General features: G+C 51.1%; 1 protein-coding gene across 1 annotated transcript; it reads right to left on the bottom strand.

The window, feature by feature from the left end:
* Positions 1 to 10,757: 10,757 nt before the first annotated feature.
* CHEK1 (checkpoint kinase 1) lies at positions 10,758 to 20,930 on the bottom strand. The gene is made up of 12 exons (XM_005528443.3): positions 20,791 to 20,930; positions 19,974 to 20,197; positions 19,811 to 19,875; positions 19,485 to 19,554; positions 18,821 to 19,009; positions 15,809 to 15,913; positions 13,492 to 13,587; positions 13,313 to 13,421; positions 12,934 to 13,111; positions 11,334 to 11,465; positions 11,138 to 11,239; positions 10,758 to 10,995 (listed from the first exon to the last, which is right to left on the bottom strand). The coding sequence occupies exons 1-12, from the start codon at positions 20,853 to 20,855 to the stop codon at positions 10,900 to 10,902; spliced, it is 1,431 nt and encodes a 476-aa protein (XP_005528500.1). The 5' UTR covers positions 20,856 to 20,930; the 3' UTR covers positions 10,758 to 10,899.
* Between the last annotated feature and the right edge of the window lie 117 nt (positions 20,931 to 21,047).

Raw genomic sequence — 21,047 nt, 5'->3', positions numbered from 1 at the left:
TCCCTGTCCCCATCATCACGTCCTGGTCCCCATCACTTTGTCCTTGTCCCATCACCCTGGCCTGGATTCCAGCAGGTGCCTTGTCCCAGTCCCTGTGTCTCTCCACAGGGCCAGCCCAAAGCCCCGATGCCCTTTGCCACCCAATGATCTTCATGGAGGGAAGGTTTGTGGGTCCTTTTTGGGAAGGGGACAGCAGGTGCCAGCCTGGTGCCCCCCAGCCTTGGCAGTGCAGGTGGCATTGGGTGGCAGCAGCTGCTGAATGTGCCCTGCAGCGTGACAGGCAACGTGTGTGAGGGGGGAATCTCGGGATTCCACTCCAAGAGAACGGATCAGGAGCAGGGCACAGAGGCTGGAGGGGTGCTGGGATGGAGCACACGTGGAAAGAGAAGATCACATCACCTGGGAAGAGAAGATGGAGATGAGAAGAGACAAGACAACAGGAGAGAAAAGAGGAAGAGGAGAAGGACTAAAGGATGAGGAGGACTGGAAGATTAAGAGAAGGAAAGGAAGAGGAGTAGAAAGGAGGAGGAGGAGGAAGAAGAGGAGAGATATCACCTCTAAAGAAGCTGCTTCTCCCTGTGAGCTTTGCCAACCCATCACTTCATGCATTGGTCAGGGGTGTTTTGTTGGTTTATTTTTCCCCCCAGTGAAAAGTGGCTTTTTGACCTGAACACATGTTTTCATAGAAAAGGGTTTTTTTTGGCTGAAAGGTTTTTTATTCCTTATTAAAAAGAAAATTGGTGAGGTTGGTGGGAAGGGTCACTGCTGTAAAACCTCTTTTTTTCTTAAAAAAGCCCCAACTAATCTGTTTGGGCTTTTTTTTTTCATCAAAAATACCTCTGCAGGAGGCTTTGGGAGTGAATCATTCCCAAAATCCCCTGTCCCACGCTGTGCCTGGTCCTGCCCAGCTTTATCATCTCCCCTGCAGCAAACACCCAGTGGCAACAAAATAAAATTAGAATTATTACGAAATACTTTTTTTACTTTAATATTTTTTTTTCCCAAGCAGACTACGGGGTGATTTTGCCTCATTTTCCTGTATTTTGGTCATTTAACTCCATGGAGCTGCTTTGGCACCAAAAATTGCCTCAGTGTTTAGGAAGGAGCAAAGAACTACCTCACGTAGTGGGGTTACCTGTGGGAAGAGCCCAGACTGCTGGGGTGGGACAGAACTCCCTGCACCTCTGTGGAGGATTCTGAGGGTGATAAAAGTTCTGTGGCCCGTGACCTCTCCAGCACCTGCCTGCCCCAAGGCCCAGCTGGAATGAGCCTTGCTGGAGCCTTGTCTCCAGCCTGGACTCCTGGACAGACCTTGGGCCCATGATTCAGGCAGCTTGTCCTCAACCTTCTCTTTGTATGGACCTCAGTGTTTCAGGGATGTTGTCTCCATCCTTATCTTCCTGGTGGAACCCAGATCAGCATTGTGGGTCTCTTGTCTCCATCCCCATCTCCTGAAGGCTCTCAGGTGGCTGCTGCAGGTACCTTCACTCCATCCCCATCTCCTGAAGGCTCTCAGGTGGCTGCTGCAGGTATCTTCACTCCATCCCCATCTCCTGAAGGCTCTCAGGTGGCTGCTGCAGGTATCTTCACTCCATCCCCATCTCCTGAAGGATCTCAGGTGGCTGCTGCAGGTACCTTCACTCCATCCCCACCTCCTGAAGGAACCCACAGAATCTCAGGTCGCTGCTGCAGCCAATCACCACCTTCTCTGAGCTCCCCAAAACCCAACCCACCACCTCACTTTGCTGATGGTGCCCATTCCTACCCCAGCTGGACCCAGCTCATGGTGGACGCCTCTCGAGGGGCCAGGACTGTGGTGGAGAGAGAACTGGAGACAGGCGGAGGGGATGGAGTGCCTTCAAAATTGACACCATATGGCTGCTCCTTATCCCTGGGCCCAGTAAATAGGTCTTTCATGCTGGGCCGGTTGCCATAGGAGCAAACACGCAGGAAATATCCCAGATAACTCGAATAGTGGTGAAAACATATGTTTTGGATAAAACCCGGCAGAAAATCGCCCCGTTTAACCCCTCCAAGGCAGTTTTAACCCCTTTGCCACACCTCAGTGCTGGCATGCAGTGGGGAAACTGAGGCACACTGGGTCTGGGCCCCTCATTAACTGGCAGTGGGAAATCTGACTGGTTTTTTGCCATGAAGAAGGATTGCTGTCAGGTTCCCTGTGTCAGCTTGCCGCCTCCTCCTCCCCAGAGCCCCTTATCAAGACTGATGGCTGGATGCAAGGCCGTGTGCAAGCATTTTGCTTTGATTTGCCAAGGAATTTGCTTTGCTTTTGCTTTTTTTTATTTTCCCTTTTTTTCCCCTCCCTGCTCTTCTTTTTCTCTCTTTTTTCCAGCCTCAGCCAAACCTTTCCTTATCGCATCTGGCGAGCAGCGGGCCCCCAGCGCTGCCCTGGCCGCCGGCCAAGCGCGGAGCCGACAACCAGGCGGCCACAGCACGGCCAGGTCTCCCCACACCACAGCGTCCTGTAAGGCTGAGCCCCGAGAAACCAACAGCCCTGCCTCTCAGCAAGGGGAAACTGAGGCAGGGAAGGCCTGAAAAGCCGCTGCAGGTGTTCTTGTAAAGTGGTTTTGTGCATTCCCCGCCATGCTGCAAGTGTCCTGGTGTGCTACAAATATCCCCCTGCACCGGCAATATCCCTGTGTGCTGCTAACATCCCACACACCCTGAGCATTCCTGTGTGCTGTCAGCATCCCTGCACACTGCTGCAAACAGCCCTGGATGCTGCAAACATCCCTGGGCACTGCCAGCATCCCTGTGTGCTGCATCCCTGTGTGCTGCATCCCTGTGTGCTGCATCCCTGTATCCCATAAACATCCCTGTGTGCTGCTGCATCCCTGTGTGCTGCTGCATCCCTGTGTGCTGCTGCATCCCTGTGTGCTGCTGCATCCCTGTGTGCTGCTGCATCCCTGTGTGCTGCTGCATCCCTGTGTGCTGCTGCATCCCTGTGTGCTGCTGCATCCCTGTGTGCTGCTGCATCCCTGTGTGCTGCTGCATCCCTGTGTGCTGCTGCATCCCTGTGTGCTGCATCCCTGTGAGCTGCATCCCTGCATCCCATAAACATCCCTGGGTATTGCCAGCATCCCTGTGTGCTGCATCCCTGTGAGCTGCATCTCTGCACCCCATAAACATCCCTGGGCACTGCCAGCATCCTTGTGAGCTGCTGCATCCCTGCATCCCACAAACCTCTCTCCACTCTGCAGTGCTTCCCAGGGCCTTTTTCCAGGAGAGGACATTGCTGCTGGGTTTTCCCAGCACTGCCTGAAGATGAAGCAACCCTGTGGAGTCCATCCCAAACCCTGCACCCGAGAGCAGCCTTGTCTCTATAAAAGGCTGCAGGGTAAGCTGTGGGTGCTGGGATGGTGAAAATTTTGGGAGGGGCTGCTCTGGAATGTCATGAGCAGGAGTTAGGCACAGGAGGGATTGGAACTATGAGGTGCAGATAGCACAAACCAAAAGGATCAAGGAGATCCAAGGTTAAGAAGCAGGGGGTGATCCCCAGTGGGAGGAGGTCCAGCCAACCTGGGATTTCTCCTGGTGCTGTCTTGTAAATACTGCTGACGGCAGGAATGTGCAAGCACGGAGGAAAATCCCCTTCCACAGCAGAGCATCGCCTCACAGCCTCCCTCCCAGTGGGATCAGAGCCCTCCTGATGCTTCTTATCCTCCCAATTCTCCTGGGGAATTTTTTCTCCATCTTGATTGTGGTGGGATGCACATCCCCAGCCAGGTGCAGCATCCCTGCCACCCACACATCCCTGCTTCCCACAGCATCCCTGCCAGCACCACATCCCTGCCACTGTCATAGCCCTGCTCTGCTCCAATCCCAAATTCATTCTGCACTTCAGCTCTTGTTTTTTTGTTTTCCCCCTGTTTTTTAATAACCTTTCCACGCATCTCCCACCTCCTCCTCCCTCTGAGCTCTGGTTTGGGTTTTGGTGAGGTTTAGCAAAACAAACACGGTCCAACCACCCCCTCCTAATGTGTAAAATCCCTGGAAAAGCCACAACAGCTCCGCAGGGCGACCGAGGGCTCGTGCAAGGCGCTGGCAGGACCCTGAGCTTCTCAGTCAGCCCTGTGAGCAGAGCACAACAGATGAAATCCATTTAATTTCCCCCTCTTTTTTGATGTATTTTCCAGCAGGATATTCCTTGCACGCAGGTCCCTTTGCCCCAGGGGGTTGTTGCTGGGTGCTGAGCCCGCCGAGATGATGCTGAATCAAGGAGGGATTGAAGTGATGATAAAACTCTCCAGGACAATGGGAAAAATGGCATTTTCCCTGCCAGACCCCCTCACTTTCCTCTTCTCCACATCCCAAAAATCCCAGCAGTGGCCAAATGATGCTCAAAAGCCACTTTAATGATTCAGTTCTCTGCTCACAGGGGGGATTTTCCTCTCCTCCATGAACTGTTTTCACACCTCTCCCACCCCAATCCTCATTTACTCCACACCTAGAGATTTCAAAGAAACAGTCTGGGGACTGGGGAGCTGATTTGGGGGGGTTTCAGGGTATTTGGAGTTTTTCCTCTCTGGCATTTGGGGGTTTGAGGGTTCTGCTCTCGATGGTGAGAGCAGAGCTTTCTCCCCACCCTGCCCAAGAATGTTTCTGCTGATATTAAACCCGACCCGGAGGCATTTGGAAGGAGCCGACTTCCTCGCCAAGAAAATGACCTCAGCCTTCTGCTTTGGAGCTTTTTTTTTACCTTTTTGAAGCATTTTTCTCCCTCTCCTGCCTGCCAGGCAAGAGGCACTGCTGGGGCCTCATCTGTGTCCCTGGCACCACTGCCAGGCTGCATCCACAGTGCCAGCCCTCCAATTCAGGGTGATTGTTTTAAGTTTTAACCTGAAAGTTCCAATTTGAAGCTGTAAATTCCAGGTTTTTTCCCCACAAAATCCCTCCCTGATACTGACTGGAGGATCCAGGGGCCAAACCTGCTGCCAAAACCCACCTTGCACCATGCTCTGGGCACGTGATGACCTCCAAAACTCATTTTCCCAATGAAATAAAACAGGGAAAAAAAGCTCCAACCAAGAGCTAATATTGACCACGATGTTTCTGGAAGGGATTTTTGCAGGAGTTTCCTTTACAGACTCCTCTGCATTTTTGCTTTTATTAATGTGGCGGCATTCCCAAGGCTGCTGCGATGCTTTTGCAAGAGCTAAAACATCTCCTGACTTAAAAATCCAACAAATCCAGCCCTTCAGGCACCTCCACAGTGGGAAATGCTAAGGAGAGAGGAGGGAAATGCTGGATTTCAGTGTCTTCAGATGGAATTGTTCCAGCTTTAGGGTTTTTTTCTCTATATGAATACTTCTGTCCTGGAGACACTGAGCTGATGGGGGCAGTTCAGAAAAGAAAAATGTTTCTGGAATCCTGTTTGATTCTGGAATCCTGTTTGATTCTGGAATCCTGTTTGATTCTGGAATTCTGTTTGATTTCCAGTCCCCAAGAAGCTGATGCTATTGGGAAATTCTCTCATTTGCCCCTAAAAATCAGATGGGAAATGCTCCCACCATTCTTCTGTGTTTGAAGTGGTGCATCACCATCCTGGAGTTTCACTGGTACCCCACAACATCCAGCACCAACATCCTACATCCCCCTCCTGCACCCTGGATTCCACATTCCATTTCTTCTATCCTAGAGCTGCACCCTCCACCTGCACCCTGCTTTTGCATCCCACACCCATCCCCTGGATCAGCATCCTGTGGCTGTCTCCTGCATCCCAAATCCTGGTTCTGTACCCTGTGCCCTTCATCTCATGTCCTGCACCTGCACTCTTCATCCCACATCCTGCATCATGCATCCCACTTCTCACACCCTGCATCCCAAATCCTGGATCTGTACCCTGTGCCCTCTCATTCCACATCCTGCCCTCTGCATCCTGCTTCTTGCACCCAGCATCTGAGTTCTGCAGATTCTTGCATCCCAAATGAACATCCCAGATCCTGCATCTGCTCCATGTCCTGCCTGTGCAGCCTTCATCCCACATCCTCCATCTGCACCTGCATCCTGCCCCCCTCCTACACCTGCACCTTGTGCCAGCCCTTGTTCTGTGCCTGCATCCCAAACTCTGTGTTTGCATTCCACATCTTCCCACCCCTGAATCCCACATCTCCATCCCACCCCCTGAATCCCACACCTCCATCCCATCCCTGCATCCCACATCTCCATCCCATCTCTCACATCCACATCCCCATCCTGCTGCCTGGATCCCAAGGGCACCAACAGCCCCTGATGGTCCAGTTGGCCTTACCAGGACCTCCCACCCACCCAGGGTGCTGGGTGAGCTCAGCCCAGGGTCCTTACTGGGCCATACTGGGCTGTGCCCCCTATAGCTGCACCCTGGCTCTGTCTCATTGCCACCTCCCCCAGCCACAGGACAAAAACTTAATTACAATAAAAATCATTTGTGAGGCTGGATTGGTCCCATCCAGTCCTTCCCTCCCACTGCTCCCTGCTCCCATCCAGGTGTTTCTTCAGAGCAGGTGTGATATGGTAAAGCTGCATTCCCAACCTGGCCTGCACACAGGGGACTGGGGAGGTTTCCCATCCACAGGGGCTCTGCTCCCCTCCCCAGCACATCTGGCAGGCAGATGTGGCCAAATGGCTGGGATCTGCCTCCCAGATGGGGGACGAGCTGCAAAATGTCTGTATGGGATTGCAAAGCAATATTTTTTTCCTTGGAAGTCTGCATTTCCCGGCTCGTTGCACGCACTCCCCATCTCCAGGGGTGCTGCAAAATCCCTGTGCAGAGCTGGGGCTGTGCTGTGGTGCTCTGGTCTGAGCATCCCATATCCTGCACCTCCATCCCATGTCTGCACCCTAAACCCCACTTCTGCATTCTGTATCCTGCATCCACATCTCCTGTGTCCTGCATCCCACCTCTGCATCCCAAATCCCTCTTCTGCAACCCATGCCCTGTACATCCTTCATCTGTATCCTATATCACATGCCCCTCATCACCTGCCCTATATTCCACCTCTGCATCCTAAATTCTCCTTCTGTACCCCACGTTCTGTATCTGCATCCCGTATTCTGCATCTGCCCCTTCATCCCAGGTCCTGTGTCCTGCATCCCACATCTGCAGCCCTTCTCCTGTGTCCTGCATCCCACATCTGCAGCCCCTCTCCTGTGTCCTGCATCCCACATCTGCAGCCCCTCTCCTGTGTCCTGCATCCCACATCTGCAGCCCCTCTCCTGTGTCCTGCATCCCACATCTGCAGCCCCTCTCCTGTGTCCTGCATCCCACATCTGCAGCCCCTCTCCTGTGTCCTGCATCCCACATCTGCAGCCCCTCTCCTGTGTCCTGCATCCCACATCTGCAGCCCCTCTCCTGTGTCCTGCATCCCACATCTGCAGCCCCTCTCCTGTGTCCTGCATCCGTGTCACATGTTCTGTGTCTGGAAAACTGCATCTGCCTCCTAAAACCTCCATCCTGCATCTGGGAACATGTGTCTACATCCTAAATTCTCTATCTGTTTCCTAAATTTCTGTGTTTTTTCCTGGGTCTGCATCCCCCATCCTAAATGGTTCCACAGTCCCTCTTCTGTGCCCTACATCTGGCACCTTGAATTTGCATCTCAAATCCTGTCTCACATCTGCATCCTGAATCCTCCATCCTGAATCCTGCACCTACATCCTAAATCCTCGATCCTAGATGTTGTCCTGAATCTTATGTCCTACACCTGTATCCTAAATCCTAATGTTCCCATAGTGTTTATATCCTAAATCCCACGTCCTCAATTACATTCCAAATATTCCATTCCAGACCTGCATCCATTCTCCATTCTGTCTTGCATTCTACATCCTACATCCCCCACCTACATCCTAAATCCTCTATCCTGCATCCTGCATTTACATCCCCAGTCCTGTGTCCCACATCTGCATCCTCCATCCACCATCCTAAATCCTATATCCCACATCTCCATTCTAAATCCTACATCCTGCATCCTAAAGCCTACATCTCAAATCCTGTGTCCCACATTTGCATCTCAAGTTCTCTGTCCTGCATCCTGCACCTGCATCCTTTCCCCCATCTAAATCCTAAATCATCCATCCCCCATCTTGCCTCTATGTCCTAAATCCTGTGTTCTGTTATCTGCATCCTAAATCCTCCATCCTGTATCTACATCTGAAATCCCAAGTCTCCCTGTACCTCCTAAATGCTCTATCCCACATCTACATCCTAAATCTTCTATCCCACAATTGCATCCTGGATCCTCCATTCTGTGTCTTGCATCTTCATCCTAAATCCTATGTCCCATATCTGCATTTCAAGTTCTCTGTCCCAGATCCTGTATCTATGTCCCAAATCCTGTCCCACATCTACATTCTAAATCTTGTGTTCCATACCTGCATCCTGAAACCTGCACCTGTGTCCTAAATCCTACAGCCCCATCAACATCCTAAATCCTCTGCTGCATCCCATGTCTAAATCCTAAATACTCCATCCTGCATCCTGAATCTACATCCTAAATCCTGCATCCTCAGCAGGATCTAAATCCCATATCTGCATCATAAATTCCACTTCACACCCTGCATCTACATCCTAAACCCTCCACCCTGTGTCTACATCCCAAATCCCATATCCCACATTTGCACCTCAAATTCTCCATCCCACAGCCAACGCCTACATCCTAAACCCCACATCCCCATCTAGATCCTAAATCCCCCATCTGTGTCCTAAATCCTACATCCCATCCCTGAATGCTGAATCCTCCATCCCGCATCCAGCACATCCCTAACTCTGCATCCCCAACTCCAGGATGCTGCCAGGAGACCGAGGGCAGGCAGAACTCCCTGTGCCTGCTGGAACATCGTGAATTTGGGATGAGGAGGGGGCAGAACCCCCTGTGCCCTCTGGAACTCCATGAACTTGGGATGAGGAGGGGGCAGAAGCCCCTGTGCCTGCTGGAACATCGTGAATTCGGGATGAGGAGGGGGCAGAAGCCCCTGTGCCTGCTGGAACATCGTGAATTCGGGATGAGGAGGGGGCAGAAGCCCCTGTGCCTGCTGGAACATCGTGAATTCGGGATGAGGAGGGGGCAGAAGCCCCTGTGCCTGCTGGAACATCATGAATTCGGGATGAGGAGGGAGCAGAAGCCCCTGTGCCTGCTGGAGCTCTGTGAATTTGGGATGAGGAGGGGGCAGAAGCCCCTGTGCCTGCTGGAACTCCGTGAATTTGGGATGAGGAGGGGGCAGAAGCCCCTGTGCCTGCTGGAACTCCGTGAATTTGGGATGAGGAGGGAGCAGAAGCCCCTGTGCCTGCTGGAACTCTGTGAATTCGGGATGAGGAGGGGGCAGAAGCCCCTGTGCCTGCTGGAACTCTGTGAATTTGGGATGAGGAGGGGGCAAAGCCCCTGTGCCTGCTGGAACTCTGTGAATTTGGGATGAGGAGGGGGCAGAAGCCCCTGTGCCTGCTGGAACTCCGTGAATTTGGGATGAGGAGGGGGCAGAAGCCCCTGTGCCTGCTGGAACTCTGTGAATTTGGGATGAGGAGGGGGCAGAAGCCCCTGTGCCCGCCCTGGCCGTGCTGTTGGTTTAAGGATTTGCCACGCTCCGGTGCCTCCGGGTCCCCGGCGGGGCTGCACAAAGGGCGCTTTCAGGGCCCCGCTCAGCACGGCCCCCCCACCCGGCCACAGAGGAACACAAACCTTTTATCCCCCTCGAGTTTCCCCCACACACCCCAAAAGTGGAAAATAATCCCGTCCACGGAGTTAAAAATACAAAAGGACCCTAAAATTTAGGGTTGAAAATGATTCCCACGGGAATGGAGCCCATGGGAATAAGGGCAGAAGCAGAGCCCAACCTCCTTTGAAGCATCCTGGGCAGGATGGGATGTACCTGTGACCCCCCAAAACATCCCATTTCCAGCAGGTAACAGGTGAAAAATTAACATGTTTTGACAGTAAGACCCACTCATGCACTGAGTTGTGTCCAGCCTCACACCCCTCCACAAACCTCCCTTCCCAAGGCATTCCCAAAGATTTTCTTTTTTATGCCCTTAGAAATATAAATTCCTGGGGGGAATGAACCAGAAAACCCTGTATTCAGCCTAATTATCCCCCCTGGCCGCAATCTGTGATCTCTGGGACAATTAAAAGCGCTTAATCCCAGCTGAAAAGCAAACAAGGTCGGAGCGCGGCGTCTTCCTGCTTTCCCCTCGCCCGCTGCCGGGGTCTCGCTCCCCAGCTGCAATATAAATATGCAATTAAAAAATCGCTGCTAATTGCTTTGCCCAAGGGGGGTTCCCACCAGGGAAACAAAAAAGCCAGGGAAAGGGTTATTAAAAAAAAAAATAAAATTAAGAAGTGGTAAACAAGTAAGAAGTGTAAGAAGTGCATTTTTTAGCCCAGGAATTAAATACTGATGCAGCTTTGGGGAGAAACCGTGGTGATATCTCAGGGTTTGCACCCTGGGGTGGGGTTTTTTTGGGGGGGATGCTCTTTTTTGGGGGGGATGGGGTTAATCCCTGTCTCTCCTCTCTCGCTCCAGCGCTAACAACCCCTGGCAGCTCTCGGGCTCGTTAGTCCTTCCGAAAAGCAATTAGAGAGGCTGGAAAATGAGGGCAGCCGCTGCCCTGAGACAGGGCAGGAATGGGGGGTGGGGGGGTCAGCTCCCAAACCTTGGGGCTGCTTTAGGGCTGCCCGGCTCGGCAGAGATCCCACAGTGGGATTGATGCTGCGCCATCAGGAGGCTTCAGAGTGAACACCCCCCCTCTGCAGCAACCAGCCTCGCTCTGCGGCCCCCAGGGCTTTATTGAACCTTCAAAACCTAGAACAAGTGGCCAGACATCCTCACAGCGTGTGGGTGGTGCTGCCAGAGCCCAGCCAGGAGGAAGAGGATGAGGTGGAGGAAGAGGCAGAGAAGGAATGTGAGGGCTCAGGTGCCGGGCAGCCAGACTTTCTGGGTGCTGACGATGTCGCTGAGCTTGGCTTTGATCTTCAGGAAATGTCTCTTGAACTCCAGGCCATCGCCCTGCGTGGGGAGAGACAGAGTCTGCATCCCCCTCCAGCCCCTGGCACCCACCTCCCGTGGTCACCCCACCCTGCACCCACCTTCCTTCCCCACCCTGCCCCTGCTGTGCAGCCCCCACCACCCACCCCGACCCCTTGCACACCTTGGAGAGGCGAAAATCCACCAAAATCTTGCTCTCCATCTCCACCAGGTTCACCTTGAAGATGAGTTTGTTGTTCCTCCTGTCTGTGGTCGAGATGGTGACCTGCAAAGTGGGGAGGGGGGTAGGGTGCCTCGAATTACTCCCTGATGACCCAGCACAGGGGGTCCCAGCCCCACTTCCACACCCTGACCCCCACCTGGTTGGTGCAGCTCATCTTCCAGCCGTATCCCATCTTCTCACACACCTCCTTCAGCGCGCGGTAAGAGCCGTCGGCGTCCAGCTTGGTGAAGAACCGCGTCATCCGCTTCACCAGCCGCTGCCACGGGCTCTGCCGCCCCAAGAAAACGTTCCAAAGGTTATAAATCCCGCCAAAAAGGTCACAAATCCCACCAGGTTCCAGCCCCAGCTCTGGCAAATCCCGGCTTTCGGTGAGGAAATGTTGGGAAGCTGCACCCCCTGATGGCACAAGCCAACAACCGCATCCCAAACACCAGAAATGCTGCACAGCCACGTCCCAAAGCAGCCCCTGCTACCACAAAAACGCTCTTTAATGACACATATATGATGCAAAGTTCCACCCCAATGGTATAGTGCAACGATGGACCCCAATATTGTAAATTGGATGCCAAGTTGCCTCCCAAACGCTGCAGAGCTGTACCCTGGAACTGGAAAGTTGCATTTTATTACTTAAAATACTGCAAAATCGTGCCCCAAACACCACAAAGTTGCACTCTGAGATGACAAACCTTGCCAAGCTGCTCCCTGATATTGTAAATCAGGTGCACAGCTGCTCCCCAAACACCACAGAGCAGCCCCCAGCGCTGCACAAAGGGCACCCTGATTCCATAAATGATGCACATTTGCATCCCAAATCTTGGGAGGTGGCACCCTGAGATGATAAAACTCACAGCTGCATCCCAGCCTTGCCAAGCTGCTCCCTGATGTTCCATACACAGCAATGTTGCTCTTTAATGTGGTATTTATGATGTAAAGTTGCACCCCAATATTTTACACAGCACAGTGCTGCACCCCAGTGCTGTAAATGAGATGTGAAACTGCCCCTCAAGTCCCTGGCAAAGCGACAAACTGACACCAAAATATTGTAAATTTGCACCCCAAATCCTGCACCTCACACCCTGAGGTGATAAATATTCAGCCACAGCCCCAAGAGTTGCTCCCTGACATTATAAATAGGACGAAAATTGCTTCTTAATCTTACCTATCTGAGGCAAAGTTGCACCCCTGTAGTATAAAAGCTGCAACACCAGATCCTGATGTTGCAAACTGGACGAGACTCTGCATCCCAAACGCTGCAGAGCTGCACCCCAAGACGATAAACCTCACCCAGCCACAACCCCAAACATTGCCAAGCTGCTCCCTGGTGTCATAAAAATGCAAAAAAGTTGCTCCTCATCCTCATAACAATGCAAGGTTGGACCCCAGTGTTGTATATTGGATGTGAAGCTGCCCCCCAAACACCCCAAGGCCACGGCAAAGCATCACCCTGATACTAAAAATACCGAAAAGCTCTGCCCCAACTCGGGCAAACTCACACCGAGGAGATAAAAACCAAAAAGTTCCGCCTCCAATATTGCCCTGACACTCTCCATCAGGCAAAGCTGCACCCCGACCACCACAGAGCAGCCCCCAAGCCCTGCAAGGTGCACCCTGACACCGCCGATGATGCCGAGCTGCGCCCCAAACACCGCGAGGCGAAATCCCAAAGAGGATCGGCCTCGCCCAGCCCAGCATCCCGATATTCCGAGTGGTGCCAGGTGCCCCCTGCAGCCCCTGACCTGGGAGGAGCCTGGGGTGCCCAGGAGTTGGCTGTTGACCAGCATGTGCTCGGGGCAGGCGGGCTGTGAGAAGCTGAAGCCCTGCACCAGCTGGTCGATGCTTCCTGCGCCACTCTCCCAAGGCATCCCGCCCGTGCCGGGCTCCGGCTGAGACGTGGAATAGCTTGCCTTGTCCTCACTGCAAGGCAAGGGGGGACACGAGGGTTAGGAGCGCTGCAGGGAGCTGGATGTGGGAGCTGCACGGGGTTTTGCAGGATTTGGGACGATGGCAGGGCTCGTGCCTGGTCTCCACCCGAACGCCTCCCGGAGAAAACGCCGGGAAAGGCCCGAGGTGCCGAGGAACCCGCAAAGAGCCGTGTGGAGGGAAGCAGAGGCTCACCCCAGCGCTCCCTTCACCGGCGAGAGGTCTGAATCGGATCGGATGTGCTTGGAGAAGCCTCCAGGGGAGTCAGCGACCCCCCCCGAGGAGAGCCGAGCCCGCTTGACATCTGCAAAGGGACAGGACACCCAATAACCCCCAAATCCGGGGGCACGAGCGCGTCCCCCCCGGCCCCTTACCCTTCTTGAGGGGTCTGCAGTACCACCGGTCCTTCTGGATGTCGGGAATGGTGATCCTCGCTGCCGGGCTCTCCGTGAGGATCTTGTGCAGCAGCGCTGGGAAACGAGGGGGTGGAATCCAACATGGTGTGTAAATGTGTATATTTGTGTGTATATATGTAATATTTGTGTGTATATATGTAATATTTGTGTGTATATATGTAATATTTGTATATATGTGTATATTTGTGTGTATATATGCAATATTTGTGTGTATATATGCAATATTTGTGTGTATATATGCAATACTTGTGTGTATATATGCAATATTTGTGTGTATATATGCAATATTTGTGTGTATATATGCAATATTTGTGTGTATATATGCAGTATTTGTGTGTATATATGTAATATTTGTGTGCATATGTATATATATTTGTGTCTATGTGTATATTTGTGTATATATGTAATATTTGTGTGTATATATGCAATATTTGTGTGTATATATGTAATATTTGTGTGTATATATGTAATATTTGTATATATGTGTGTATTTGTGTGTATATGTATATATATTTGTGTATATATGTGTATATTTGTGTGTATATATGCAATATTTGTGTATAGATGTGTATATTGGTGTATATTTGTGTACATATGTATATATTTCTGTACATATATGTATATATTTGTGTATATATATGTATATATTTGTCTGTATATATGTAATATTTGTGTGTATATATGTAATATTTGTATATATGTGTATATATGCAATATTTGTGTATAGATGTGTATATTGGTGTATATTTGTGTACATATGTATATATTTCTATATATATGTATATATTTGTGCATATATATGTATATATTTGTGTGTACATATGCAATATTTGTGTGTATATATGCAATATTTGTGTGCATATGTATATATATTTGTGTCTATATGTGTATATTTGTGTGTATATATGCAATATTTGTGCATAGATGTGTATATTGGTGTATATTTGTGTACATATGTATATATTTGTATATATATATGTATATATTTGTGCATATATATGTATATATTTGTGCGTATATATGCAATATTTGTGTGCATATATGCAATATTTGTGTGTATATATGCAATATTTGTGTGTATATATGCAGTATTTGTGTGTATATATGTAATATTTGTGTGCATATGTATATATATTTGTGTCTATGTGTATATTTGTGTATATATGTAATATTTGTGTGTATATATGCAATATTTGTGTGTATATATGTAATATTTGTGTGTATATATGTAATATTTGTATATATGTGTGTATTTGTGTGTATATGTATATATATTTGTGTATATATGTGTATATTTGTGTGTATATATGTAATATTTGTGTATAGATGTGTATATTGGTGTATATTTGTGTACATATGTATATATTTCTGTACATATATGTATATATTTGTGTATATAGATGTATATATTTGTCTGTATATATGCAATATTTGTGTGTATATATGTAATATTTGTGTGTATATATGTAATATTTGTATATATGTGTATATTTGTGTGTATATGTATATATTTGTGTGTACACATGTAATATTTGTGTCTATATGTGTATATTTGTATATATATGTATATTTCTGTGTATATATGTATATTTCTGTGTATATATGTGTATTTCTGTGTATATATGTGTATTTCTGTGTATATATGTGTATATTTCTGTGTATATATGTGTATTTCTGTGTATATATGTGTATTTCTGTGTATATATGTGTATTTCTGTGTATATATGTGTATTTCTGTGTATATATGTGTATTTCTGTGTATATATATGTATATTTCTGTGTATATATGTGTATATTTCTGTGTATATATGTGTATATTTCTGTGTATATATGTGTATATTTCTGTGTATATATGTGTATATTTCTGTGTATATATGTGTATATTTCTGTGTATATATGTATATTTCTGTGTATATATATGTATATTTCTGTGTATATATGTATATTTCTGTGTATATATGTATATTTCTGTGTATATATGTGTATTTCTGTGTATATATGTGTATTTCTGTGTATATATGTGTATATTTCTGTGTATATATGTGTATTTCTGTGTATATATGTGTATTTCTGTGTATATATGTGTATTTCTGTGTATATATGTGTATTTCTGTGTATATATGTATATTTCTGTGTATATATGTGTATATTTCCGTGTATATATGTGTATTTCTGTGTATATATGCGTATTTCTGTGTATATATGTATATTTCTGTGTATATATGTATATTTCTGTGTATATATGTGTATATTTAGGGAGCTGCTGGGTGCTTACCCAAGGGAGCTGAATCAATCTTCTTCCAAGGTGGGAGGTAGGTTTTTTTCTCCTTCCAGTCGCTGTACTCCTGGCAGCTGTCGCTGGGCTGGTCCCAGGGCAGCTCTGCCGGGAGATCCCACTGCTGTCACCCCTGGTGCCACAACCCCCCAGGCACGCATGTGGCACTGTGGGGACGTGGTGACCCTGCCCTGCCATGGATCCTGTGTGCTCCCTGTGCATCCCAAACCTCCCTGTGCATCCCAAACCTCTCCGTGCATCCCAAACCTCCCCGTGCATCCCAAACCTCCCCGTGCATCCCAAACCTCCCTGTGCATCCCAAACCTCCCCGTGCATCCCAAACCTCTGTGCATCCCAAACCTCCCCGTGCATCCCAAACCTCTCTGTGCATCCCAAACCTCCCCGTGCATCCCAAACCTCTCTGTGCATCCCAAACCTCCCCGTGCATCCCAAACCTCTCTGTGCATCCCAAACCTCCCCGTGCATCCCAAACCTCTGTGCATCCCAAACCTCTGTGCATCCCAAACCTCTGTGCATCCCAAACCTCCCCGTGCATCCCAAACCTCCCCGTGCATCCCAAACCTCTCTGTGCATCCCAAACCTCTCTGTGCATCCCAAACCTCCCCGTGCATCCCAAACCTCTCTGTGCATCCCAAACCTCTCTGTGCATCCCAAACCTCCCCGTGCATCCCAAACCTCTGTGCATCCCAAACCTCCCCGTGCATCCCAAACCTCCCCGTGCATCCCAAACCTCTCTGTGCATCCCAAACCTCCCCGTGCATCCCAAACCTCTGTGCATCCCAAACCTCCCCGTGCATCCCAAACCTCTGTGCATCCCAAACCTCTGTGCATCCCAAACCTCTGTGCATCCCAAACCTCTGTGCATCCCAAACCTCCCCGTGCATCCCAAACCTCTCTGTGCATCCCAAACCTCTCTGTGCATCCCAAACCTCCCCGTGCATCCCAAACCTCTGTGCATCCCAAACCTCCCCGTGCATCCCAAACCTCTCTGTGCATCCCAAACCTCCCCGTGCATCCCAAACCTCCCCGTGCATCCCAAACCTCCCCGTGCATCCCAAACCTCTCTGTGCATCCCAAACCTCTCTGTGCATCCCAAACCTCTCTGTGCATCCCAAACCTCTGTGCATCCCAAACCTCTCTGTGCATCCCAAACCTCCCCGTGCATCCCAAACCTCTCTGTGCATCCCAAACCTCCCTGTGCATCCCAAACCTCTCTGTGCATCCCAAACCTCCCCGTGCATCCCAAACCTCTCCATGCATCCCAAACCTCCCCGTGCATCCCAAACCTCTCTGTGCATCCCAAACCTCCCCGTGCATCCCATGGTTTCTCACACACATTCCATACCTCTCTCTGCATCCCAAACTCCTCCTATGTGTCCCATACCTCCCCTGTGCCTCTCACACAGCCCCCTTACACATCACAAACATTCCCCTCCTGCAGTCCTCTATTCCTTCCATACACCCCTACAGATATTCCAAACATCCCCCTCCACGTATTCTACACCTCCCTTATGGATGGACACCTTCCATCTCTGTGTTTCACACATCCCTCTTGCTGTGCACTCCATACATCACTCCCATCTCAGGTGTGCTCCTTCCCCATCCCATCCACCTGTGCACTCCACACACCTCCCCTCACACATTTCACCCGTGCACCCCTTCTGCATTCCATACATTCACCCCTGGACATTGCACAAACACTCCCCCATGTCCTCTGCACCACTCCTGCATTTCCCCCACACCCCCTGAGCACATCACACACATTCCATCCATTCCTAGAGGCATTCCCACCTCTGCTGGCTGTGTGTCACCCCCTGAGAATTCCATCCATCCCAACATTCCCACCTCCAGCCAGCATGGCCATGGGCACATCACATCACCCTCTGGGAATTCCACCCATCCCTGGCCAGCATGGCCATCAGCACATCACCCCCTGTGAATTCCACCCATCCCAACATTCCCACCTCTGCCCAGCATGGCCATGGGCACATCACATCACCCTCTGGGAATTCCATCCACCCCAACATTCCCACCTCTGCCCAGCATGGCCATGGGCACATCACATCACCTCTGGGAATTTCATCCACCCCAACATTCCCACCTCCAGCCAGCATGGCCATGGGCACATCACATCACCTCTGGGAATTCCATCCATCCCAACATTCCCACCTCCAGCCAGCATGGCCATGGGCACATCACATCACCCTCTGGGAATTCCATCCATCCCAACATTCCCACCTCTGCTCAGCATGGCCATGGGCACATCACTCTCTGGGAATTCCATCCATCCCAACATTCCCACCTCCAGCCAGCATGGCCATGGGCACATCACATCACCTCTGGGAATTCCATCCATCCCAACATTCCCACCTCCAGCCAGCATGGCCATGGGCACATCACATCACATCACCCTCTGGGAATTCCATCCATCCCAACATTCCCACCTCTGCTCAGCATGGCCATGGGCACATCACATCACCTCTGGGAATTCCATCCATCCCAACATTCCCACCTCTGCTCAGCATGGCCATGGGCACATCACATCACCTCTGGGAATTCCATCCATCCCAACATTCCCACCTCCAGCCAGCATGGCCATGGGCACATCACATCACCTCTGGGAATTCCATCCATCCCAACATTCCCACCTCCAGCCAGCATGGCCATGGGCACATCACATCACCCTCTGGGAATTCCATCCATCCCAACATTCCCACCTCTGCTCAGCATGGCCATGGGCACATCACATCACCTCTGGGAATTCCATCCATCCCAACATTCCCACCTCCAGCCAGCATGGCCATGGGCACATCACATCACCCTCTGGGAATTCCATCCATCCCAACATTCCCACCTCCAGCCAGCATGGCCATGGGCACATCACATCACCTCTGGGAATTCCATCCATCCCAACATTCCCACCTCCAGCCAGCATGGCCATGGGCACATCACATCACCCTCTGGGAATTCCATCCATCCCAACATTCCCACCTCCAGCCAGCATGGCTGTCAGCACCACTCCGCAGGCCCAGACGTCGACGGGCTCGGCGCGGAATTCCGGGCGCCGCAGCAGCTCGGGGGCCACGTAGGGCAGGGTCCCACACATCTTGTTCAGCAGCCGCTCCCGCCCGTTGTGCCGGAACACCGTGGCCAGGCCGAAATCCGAGATCTTCAGGTTGTCTGGGCCCAAACAACAGCGAAAAGCCAAGTTAAAACTTTAAATCAAACTTTGCCCCCTCCAGCAAAATTAATTTAAAATGCAAATTGGAATCTAAGGAGAAATCAAAACGTAAGTTATAAGTTCAAACTTAAAATTTGTTTAAAAATTTGAGTTGAAAATAAAAGTTGAAGTTAAGATTTTAAAGTTCTAAGTTTAAAAGTTTAACCTAAAATTTGAATTAAAATACAAATAAAATGAAAAGAAATTAAAATGCAAATTCAAATAAAAGCTTAAATTAAGAAATGAAGCTAGAAACTGCAAAATCTTTACATTAAAAATATACTGTAGAATTTAAATTCAGAATAAAATTAAACCCCTACATTAAAAGCTCAAATGCAAAATATAAGCATTCAAATTAAAGCTTTAATTTAAACACTCAAAAAATACAAGTTAAGAAAGGAAAACTTCATGAGGGTCAGACACATCTGCCCCCACCTCGCTCATCCAGCAGCAGATTCTCCGGCTTCAGGTCGCGGTGGGTGATGCCGATGCTGTGCAGATACACCTGTGGAGGGGCAGGGTGAGCCCTGGGAATCACAGCAAGGAACAGAGGGGCAGCTCCGTGTGGGAATCACGGCAAGGAGCAGAGGGGCAGCACCGTGTGGGAATCACGGCAAGGGGCAGAGGGGCAGCTCCATGCAGGAATCACGGCAAGGAGCAGAGGGGCAGCTCCGTGTGGGAATCACGGCAAGGAGCAGAGGGGCAGCACCGTGCAGGAATTGCCACTGGCACCAGCGGCATCACCGCCGGTGAGCGCTCACCACGCCGGCAATCAGCTGCTGGAAGAACCGCTGTGCCTCTGGCTCTGGCATCCCAACATCTGGCTCTGGACGTGGGGAAGAAGAGGAGCAGTCCTCAGCCGCGTGGAGGTGACAATTTAGGATGCCCCATTGCCCCTAAATCCCCGGGTACCCCCATGCCCACCGATGCGGTCGAAGAGCTCTCCGCCGCGGCAGTATTCCAGGAACAGGTACTGCGTGGCCCCCTCCCGCCGGTGTCCGTAGAACCGGACGACGTTCTCGTGGTTCAGCATCTTGTTGATGCAGATTTCCTTCTTGATGTTCTCCGGGCACTCGGCCGCGCGCTTCATGTCCACGATTTTCACGGCCACGGCCTCCTCAGTGCGGCGGTTCACGGCCAGCTGCACCCTGCGGGGGGCTGGGGTCAGTGGGGCACGGTGGCCATGGAGCAGGCAGGGAATGGGCATGGGCACGGGAATGGGCATGGGAATGCTTTCCCCAGAGACAGGCAGCAAGCAGGCAGAGAATGGGGAGAAAAAGAAAACGCTGCCTCTGGAGACGGGCAGCAGGCAGGGAATATTGCTACTGGAGACAAGGAACGGGCAGGGAATGGGCAGCAAATGCTGCCCCTGGAGACAGGGGGAGGGCAGGATACAGACAGGGAATACAAGGGGCACGATGGGCACGCCGGGGGGCACGCCGGGTGTGCGAGGGGATGTGATGGGCAAACAGTGGCCCTGCATCGGGCACGGACGGGGCGTGTGATGGGCGAACAGCGCGGATTGGGCAGGCCGTGGGCACACATCGGCACTTGATGGCCAGGAGGCGAACAAACAGTGGGCAAGCAGTGGCCGCGCAGGGACGAGCCGCGGGTGCGCAAGCGGCACACGGCGGGGGCAGGGGAACAGCGGCCGCGCAAGGGGCAGGGCACAGGGCAGGGGCGTGCAAGGGGCGGACCCGGCCGGCAGCAACCCCGTTCTCCCCGGCCCCGCCGCACTCACTCCCCGTAGGCGCCTTCGCCCAGCGTCTGCACCAGGTCCCAGTCCTCCACGAAGGGCACCGCCATCCCCGGCCCCGGGATCGCTCCGGACCGCGATCCCGCTCCCGGCACCGCTCCGGCCACGCCGCCTTTTCCCGCCAGAGCCGCGAGCCCCGCCCACCCTGCGCGCGCACGACGCAAGCCACGCCCACCACGTCACCCAGGCCCCGCCCTCACCTGGAACCCCACACCCCGCCCCCCTCGCCGCCGCTATTTCCA

This window comes from Pseudopodoces humilis, chromosome 25 (assembly GCF_049639895.1).
Source record: "Pseudopodoces humilis isolate 2021_Gansu_Grassland_sample_001 chromosome 25, ASM4963989v1, whole genome shotgun sequence".
In the NCBI taxonomy this organism is placed as follows: domain Eukaryota; kingdom Metazoa; phylum Chordata; class Aves; order Passeriformes; family Paridae; genus Pseudopodoces; species Pseudopodoces humilis.
This window is presented reverse-complemented; position numbering and strand designations above follow the sequence as displayed.